General features: G+C 36.7%; 1 protein-coding gene across 9 annotated transcripts in view; it reads right to left on the minus strand.

The window, feature by feature from the left end:
* Positions 1-9,140, minus strand: part of Cask (calcium/calmodulin dependent serine protein kinase) — a 323,785-nt gene that overhangs the window by 192,980 nt on the left and 121,665 nt on the right. For all 9 annotated transcript variants that reach the window (XM_029473085.1, XM_021152785.2, XM_021152784.2 and 6 more), the window contains exon 3: positions 8,344-8,449. In XM_029473085.1, the coding sequence (XP_029328945.1) occupies positions 8,344-8,449 (106 nt within the window). The remainder of the gene's footprint in view (positions 1-8,343; positions 8,450-9,140) is intronic.

Consider the following 9,140-nt stretch of genomic DNA (forward strand, 5'->3'; position numbering starts at 1 on the left):
GGGATAGCATTGGAAATGTAATTGAGGAAAATATGTAATAAAAATATTAAAAATCAAAAAAAAAAGAAAAAAAAAAAAGAATTGTGGCTGCCCAAATATGATCTGTATAGAATTCATTCCAGCATGGAGGAGGAAGAGGCTTATAAGTACCTACTCCTAGCTGAGTAACAGTTATTGGCAGTTGACACCTGTTGGGCGAGAGACAGTCAATTTTCTTTAAAGGTGTGGCCCCTGGTAGGTTGACCATGCTCCTGTGGATGGCCTTACACTCATAAGTATAAGGGCAGCACAAACTGTACTTAGTGGGTTATTGAATCATCAAGGATGAATTAATCAATCTCTCTCTCTCTCCCAATGGCTTAGTAGTTAAGAGCACTGGCTGCTCTTCTAGAGGACTGGGATTTGAGTCTCAGCACTGAAATAGCATCTCACAACTGTCTGTTAAGGGATCTGATGGCCTCTATAGGTACCAGACATGTACATGGTATGCAGATATACACTCAGGGCAAATACTCAGACATATAAAACAATAAAATCATGAACACTTATTAAATATTTGTATATAATATATTAAATATTAATATAATAAAATATATTAAAAAGAATATTAAATACAGCATCATTTCTAATAAGGAAATTATCAAATTAAATATGGTATATGCACCTTTAGGTATCTTACTGCAGTCATAAAACACTATTCTCAAAAAATTCAATGTCACAAAAAATGCATGACTATTAAGTAGAAAAAAATAATCCTAAACACGCTGCTGCTGAAGATTCGTGAATGGCATTTTTTGTGACATTATAATTTTTAACCATTTGTCAATTGGTACAAAGTAGGTATATTGTACCAATTTTATATACTTAAATTATTTATAATTTTTAAAAGATGAATTGTACCTTTAAATTCCAGAAAAAAATCAACTGAATTAATCTTATGGTATCGGCATATAATTAATTAAAATTATTTTATTTGATTGAAGATCAGATTTAATATGCTGAACAAAAATTACTAGAGCGACAATTTCAAATGTATTTCTCTAATAATAGTATCAGAACATTCTTTGTTTTCAAATATAACTTAGAAGCTTCAAACCCCTGCTACATTATAAAATCTCAACTAATGATTTGCTTCAGTGATCTGGCCACCTAATTTTTTTCTACTACATGTTAAAATGATACCATAATTACACTTAAAAGTTAAAAACAACTCCAAACCCAAAGCTTATAATTATCTTCATAAGCAATTACATTTGGTTTGTGGAGCGAGTTAACCAATTCAAAAATCCATGTCCTATTTCTCTGTTTTAGTTTACATAGGATTCCCATAGCAGATCTTGTGAAAGTTCTGACATGCCCACTTCCAACGTTGGCCCTGATAGGCAGGCATCTGAGGGCTTGAACCTCAGGAAGTTCTTATCTCACTAACCGAAAGGAATGACTGCCTGCATCTAAACTGCAAACAGGAGTTTTGTTTATGTGGAAAATCTAGTTGGGTTTGGGGAGTCTGGGTACATGCCAGGTATAGGGTACCTATGCAGCCAGCCCTGAATAAAGACTCTGGGCATTAAGTCTCGAATGAGATTCTCGGGTTGGCAGCAGGTCACAATTGAATTGCTGGAAAAGACCACGGGAAGCTTGTTCCCTGGATCTTATGCACCATTTCCTTTTGTTGCAATAAATCAGCCATGGATACAGTAACATTGCATCCTTTTAATCTTTTACGTGAAGTACCAACCCAAGGGTAGTCTTGGGGACCCTGAAATGGTATTTAGAACAAAAATCGATGAAATTTTTTTACCAAGAATCAAGAAAAATGTCACTGTGCTTCACAAAAATAGTAATCATCATACATAAAATATCAAACAGACTAGAGAAGGCTATTTGAAATATATACATTTAAATAAATTAAGACGCTACAGTCCAGATTTTCATTGTATGATAGGAGACAGAGACATTTTTGCTTAAGTGGCAACTTTGCTGGTAAGTAATAATTAGTTCCACTTAGTTAATGAATTTCACACACATTCCCTTCCCCATGAATTCATATCAGACAAAAAAATTAAAGTTAAAAAGAGCAGTTCCAGCCTATTATCTCCTTTGAAAGCTTCAAAAATACAAACTGAGAATGTTATTTTAAAAGATAAAAAACTATTGTTTTCATGTCAGACGTGTTTAAAATCCATATTTAATTACTGTAAAATTCTCCCTGTGGTATATGTAATCACACTATAATAAGGTAATTAAAATTCCTTAGCCAGCCAATTTAGGATTTACAGCTTAACTCAAGTACCAGACACTACTAAAAACAAGCCCGAGTGTGCTACTGAGAAACAAATATTTAAATTTTTTTTGGAGGGGGAAACACAACTCAGCCCTATCTTCAAATCTGAATCTATATTTTAAAATAAGTTTGGCAAATCACTACAAACAGGTTCATATTTAAGAATAATCCCAAAGCAATGCATATAGTGCTAGCACACACACTTGTCAACTGTCTTCCTGTGAGTGCTAGGGGATTAACAATATACTCTCTAAGCATTACTTCTGCTTTAAAGGTCACGTCTCTCACCTGGTGCCACAAAGACCTGCATCTGTTCAAATTGAACTCAGGTATGGGACCTAGATACATGCTTGCCTAAGATACTCTACACAGGATTTATTTTCTGCCTTTCTGTCTCCCTCCCTCCTCCCTTCTTCCTTCCCAAGATAGAGTTTTTCTGTGTAGCTTTGGGGAGTTCTGGAACTCACTCTAGCCACCAACTCAGAAATCCACCTGCCTCTGCCTCTCAAATGCTGGGATTAAAGGTAAGTGCCACTAAGACCAGCTTGAACTAGGCGTTCTAAGCTTGGAAATCTACTGCTCTAAATCCTTTCCAGTTCTACAATTCTGGTTCTGTGAGTCTATATTTAAGTATGCCTTATATTTACACACTATTTCTTTTTTTCTTTTTTTATTAGATATTTTCTTTATATACATTTCAAATTTCCAATGCTATCCCGAAAGTTCCCCATACCCCCTCCCCCAAACCCCTACCCACCCACTCCCACTTTTTGGCCCTGGCGTTCCCCTGTACTGGGGCATATAAAGTTTGCAAAACCAATGGGCCTCTCTTCCCAGTGATGGCCGACTAGGCCATCTTTTGATACATATGCAGCTAGAGGCAAGAGCTCCGGGGTACTGGTTAGTTCATAATATTGTTGCACCTACAGGGTTGCAGATCTCTTTAGCTCCTTGGGTACTTTCTCTAGCTCCTCCACTGGGGGCCCTGTGTTCCATCCAATAGCTGACTGTGAGCATCCACTTCTGTGTTTGCTAGGCCCCAGCATATTCTCACAAGAGACAGCTATATCAGGGTCCTTTCAGCAAAATCTTGCTAGTGTATACAATGGTGTCAGCGTTTGGAGGCTGATTATGGGATGGATCCCCGGGTATGGCAGTCTCTAGATGGCCCATCCTTTCGTCACAGCTCCAAACTTTGTCTCTGTAACTCCTTCCATGGGTGTTTTGTTCTCAATTCTAAGAACACTATTTCTAATCATGCATATACCAACTATTTCCTAGGATTTTCTAATATCCAACAACATAATTATGCCATATAAGTTCATGAGTGCAAATTAGAAGGAGTATTGGACACACATAGACTGAGGAAAAGACAGATATGGATACAAATATAAAAACATGCTGGTAATCCAAATATGTTTTTCAGTCTAGCTGTTTCCCTCATAAGAGCTTCCAGAAAGCCATGAAACAAGAAAATCAATGGGCCTAATTTGATTTGTTTCCTCTTTCCCTATCTATTATGTATTGATGTAACATTATAAAACTGTGGAAATGATCCAGATCCTTCGTAACTTGAGCAATGAGCCCTTGAATGCCAGGGGAGCTTACATCTATTGCTAGAAATATGGACCGGATTCTGGAATAGCTTAATCCACACTGCAGCTGTAGCTGCATTCTCTTTCTGGGCCAGTAGGTGGAGGCACACACAAGTGTACCAGCATTGCTCTGTGAGCCATACATAGGATCACAGTTTTAGAGTAGTTTTAGAGTAACCTCTTTCTGGTTTGATCCTTTGAATCCAAAAGATCAAGAGGTAGAAAAACTGAGCAAAGATAGCTGTGAAGATAGATTTATAAAGTAATGGTAGAGAAGAAGAGTTTGATATTTCTATTTTGGTTCTGGCCTTTTAAGAAGAAATCACTGTTAATTTAGCTGTGAATTTATAATCTACTTTCAGATCCCTAGAGCTCATAAAAAAGTTCTAAATTTAGATAGCTGTCATTTAAGATTCATGTTCAATTAGGAAAAACTGAATGTCAAGTTAATAAGATATGATATTGAGAAATTATTGGTGATTTTGTTAGGCATGATAATAGTGTTATCATTTAAAACAGGAGTGTTTCTGGTGAAATGAAACTGCTATAGCATTCTACAGTGGCAAATGATAACAGGAAAGGATAGTTTGAACAGAGAATGACAAATGTTTTCATAACTGCTAGAGCTCAGTGCTGGCTTTCGTTATATTAGTCTCCCTTTCATTTGAAAATTCCCAAAACAGAAGGTGAAAAAAAGAAAATAGCTACATTCTATTAATTTAGGCTAAGATTAGGATTATGCCATTGATAAATGTTTATCTTTAATAAGATGTCATCTTCAGACATTGGATTGTTTTAATCACAATAGTATATAAAATCAGCCACAAAAATCTCATAAGGACTGCATCAACACTAAGAAGCCCAAATCCTAGATTTTATAACAACAAAGAGCATCTTCTCTCTACTAGTGTTATTTTAGGGCCCCTGATACAAGCAGAATGGGGATCAAAATTTAGGTAAATTTTAACATGTTGCTTTCTGTGCTTGTCATTTTAAGGTAAATGATTAAATCTGCTTTTAGTTCCCTCAGAATAAAAATATGGATAGAAACAGAGTTCTTGAGGGAAGAATAAAATTAAACCAGAAAAGTGATTTTAAAAGAATCATCTTAAAATTGAGTGGGATGTCAGAGGTCGTCTCTAGTCTCAAAGTAAGGCCCTCTACCTTCAGCCATTTTGGATGGCTACAGATCCTCTTGAGTGCAAGGAGGCAAGTGTGTGCCCTGTGAAGGGAGGGGTTGATGAGGTGAAGGATTTGTGAGAGCAGGACAGGGAGGAGAGGTGGGAAGGGGGCTGCAATTGGGATGTAATGTGAATTTAAAAATTGACAGTGGCTTCATTCCTGGACTAAATCTTATCATTAGAGGACCTTCCTTACTTAAAGGTGAAATTTGTCACTTGTTGATTCTAGTGGTGGCCTGTAATGGCACAGTGACCAAGCACATATTCTTACAGATGACAGTTTTTCAAATAACTGCAGATACTGATTATGTTCTCCCTATATAGGCATCTTAGAATATGAAAATCAATACATTTCTGGGCATCTATGACTCCAATGATATTTTTAAGGTATACTTATTTGTATTTATATGAATACACTGTAGCTGTCTTCAGACACACCAGAATTGGGCATCAGATCCCATTACAGATGGTAGTGAGCCTTCATGGGGTTGCTGAGAATTGAACTCAGGACCTCTGGAAGAGTAGCCAGTGCTCATAACCTCTGAGCCATCTCTCCAGCCCAACTTCAATGTGTTTAAGAGCTCTTCCATGCCAGAGCACTTCATTTGGGATTTAAGTATGTCTAGAAGTACTCAAAAATCTTTCCAAGAGACATCTGAACTAGAATTTTTTTTTTTTAAAAATCACCTATTATTATCCTGAGCACCACACTATGCATGTGGAAGTCAGAGGACAACTTCCAAGAGTTGCTTCTCACTTTCTACTTTGTGGAGGCAGGGTCTCCCTTGTTTCTGATACACTGTGTACTTCAGGCTAGCTTGCTTGACAGCTGCCAGGCTATTAAGTGGTGGGAATTTAACTCAGGTCATCAAAACTGGGCAGCACGGACAGGGCTTTACCCAGTGAAGCCATCCTGCTGGGCTCCAGAACTAGGATGTTTTAAAGCAATCAATTTCCATTTCCTCCCTTACCATAACCTAGTCTGCCTGAAAACAAATTCTATGATATTACTTTTCCTTTCATATTTCTGGATTTACAATCTGCCTTCTCAAAAGAGCAAGTTCTCTCCCCTAACCTCTAAAGCCTGTCTATCTTCACAGACAGTCAGGGAATGCATAGCCCCTAGAACTAGCCTAGAAGCAAAGCCTAGCCCTGAGGAAGGAAAGGAGCTCGCACCTCATAGCTAGATAATATGTTCATAAGAGAGCTTGGACAATTTTAGAATTTAAAATCAACACTTAGATGAATGTCATTGGGATGTCTATTAATATTTTAATTTTATTTTTAAAAAAAGTTAGACTTTTTTCTTTGACAGAAATCAAGTCTGACTGGCTCTATGACAGAGGATTTCCTTTGCTAGGTAGATCATATAGTACATACTTCCTTAAATGTGAAGGAAATATAGCTAGAAGAACATTCAAAGTGTTGAAAGAAATTTTCTTACAATAAAAGATTTCATTTTTATTTTAGATTTTATTTTATACATAGGTATTTTTCTTGTATATATGTCTATGTACCACATACATGTCTGGTGCCTACAGAGGCCAGAAGAGGGCAAGGGATCTCTTGCAATTGGAGTTACAAATAGTTGTGAGCCAGGGGTGGGTGCCAGGAATCTAACCCAGGTCCTCTCCAAGAACAGCCAGTGCTTTTAACCTCTAAGTCATCTCTCTAGCTCCATAATAGAAGTTTTTATATATCAACTTATAGCAGACCCAGCTCAAAATTCTAGCATGCTGTCAATGTTGTGAAGGTGGTTACTCTACCCTAATGGACTTTCCAGGTGTTTTTTGTTCTGGTGATCCTTTTCTATAAACACTGCAGTGTATTGCTTACCATGAATACTCCAGGGTGAAAAAGCAGTGTGTAAGGGTGGGAGTGTGGCTTTGTTTTGAATTCTATATACTCTGCAATTAATGTGGCCTAAGATTCTATTTAGGATTTCTAAGCTATTGCAAACAACTAATCAAAACATTGACATCTTTCCCAGTAAAAAGTCACTTATGTAGCTGAACTTTTCTTCAACTTGAGTTTCTTTCTTTCAGTTCTTTAGATTCAAACTTCTACATAGATAGGTAAAGTATTAGTGAGCCTTCTATAGGGTGCAACTTGTAAAATGCCTCCCTGAGGTTCCCACTTCTTGCTATGTAGGTCTTGGTATGTGAGCTTGATGCAATGACTCATTTCTAGATAAGAAAATATGCCAAAAGAGATGTTGTGCAACTTTTGGAATTAGGTTCTAAGGTTGATGTCTATCTTTGTTGCTTACTCTGTCAAAGCTAGTAGCCATCCTAATTTATGAAGAGGTCCAATGACAAGGGACAAAGGAATGCCTCTGGCCAATGGCTCTTGGGAACTGAGGTCCTCACTCATTACATGATTGCTAGCAGCCATGTGAATGAAATTGGAAGCACATCCACCCTCAGTAGAGTCTTAAGATGCTCTGGCCCCTTAAGTTAGCATCTTGTGAGTGATCTAGAGCCAGAAGACTTGTCTAAGCTGAACTTCATTCCTGATGCTCAGAGAGTAAGGTAATACATGGATGTTGCCTAAAAGCCACTAAATTTTAGAGTAATGTATTATGAAGCAATAGACAATGAATACATGAATACATCATCTTATTTTGATATCTTGAGTAGTGAAGCTGGTATATCTTCCTTTTTCTATTTTCCTAATCAAAGTCATGGGTTAATTTTAAATAGAAAGAGATTAAAGACAAAATATTGTATAATGCCATCCCATAAAGCTTTACATAATCTCTTTGAACATTTATCCAAGCATATATAGATTATTTAGTTGTGCTTGGCTCACACTGCTCCATCTTAAACAAACTTATGTGACTGTCAAAGTGAAGTAGTGTATTGAAATCAAGACACTGTTAGTGGAGAAGCTTCCTTTTATGGCAATATGGTTACATAAAAAGAGAAAGTTATGTGTGTTATTATACATTTTGAGTTGCCAGAGAGACTTTCTATGTGGAATCCTCTACTTTCATCTTCCTCTTCTTCACTAAGATCCAAACTCAAGATTTTGGGAGAGTGTAGGTCATTTTAGAGCCCCTTCTCTGAAGAGTACTGACAATGTAAGGTACTTGGTATGGCCAGCTTTTGTTTCCTTTGCCATTTGTCCTTAAATGAGAAAATCCTTGTTTTTGACCTGTGACTCCAGGTCTCTTGAATCAGATGAGTCCACAACTGTTGCTAAACTTGAAGAAAAAAGTGTTAAGATTTTCTGCAACCGATATCACTTAAAACTCTACTCAAGAAATAAGATGTCCACTCACAATTCAAATACCATGTAAAGCATGCCATCTGAGCTATATGTCTCCAACAGCTCCACAATGTGTGGATGCTTCAGCATATGACAGATACTGGCTTCCCGCTTTAGATCTGCAAAACAAACACACAGCGCACTTCATTAGGTAGGAACAAGAGACAATTAGAGTGAAGGATGAATGAATGCATGGATGTGATCTATGGTAACATGAAGACTTCTCTGTCTAAAAAGATGAAATCCCCCATTTAAACTAAGCTTATCTTCTCACCCTTTCACATCTATGGCAATACAACATTCCATCTTTGTCAGCTGCCATCCAGATATGGGAGGAAGCTTTTACTAATAAAGGTTCTCATTCCTTTGTGCACAGAATCAGCTTGTCCCAAAGTAAAATAAGTGCATGTATATTCCCACAAACTCTTACAGTCAAGTTTCAGCCTCCAAATTGATAACTTCTCCTTGATCTGCTGATAAGTAACTCAATTGATTGTTTTGAATTTTACCTTTGTCTTACTTTTCCTTAAGCCAGATAAGAATAAAATATAGCATTTAGAGACATTTCACAGAATTTATGTGGAATATAAAAAGAAATAGTATGGTTTACACAAAAAGGCACTGCTCCCATAGCTAAAGTTAGGATGAATCAATTGATTAGTTTTTGCAGTGATGGAAAAGGATTTCAGGGTCTTCTGTATTATAAATATTTGGTCTGTTGTTAAATTACAGCTCTATCCTGGGGAATTTTTAAAATTTTTTTTTTTTTTTTTTTTTTTTTTTTTTTTTTTTTTTTTTTTTTTTTTTTTT

The sequence above is a fragment of the Mus caroli genome, chromosome X (genome assembly GCF_900094665.2).
Source record: "Mus caroli chromosome X, CAROLI_EIJ_v1.1, whole genome shotgun sequence".
Lineage (NCBI taxonomy): Eukaryota > Metazoa > Chordata > Mammalia > Rodentia > Muridae > Mus > Mus caroli.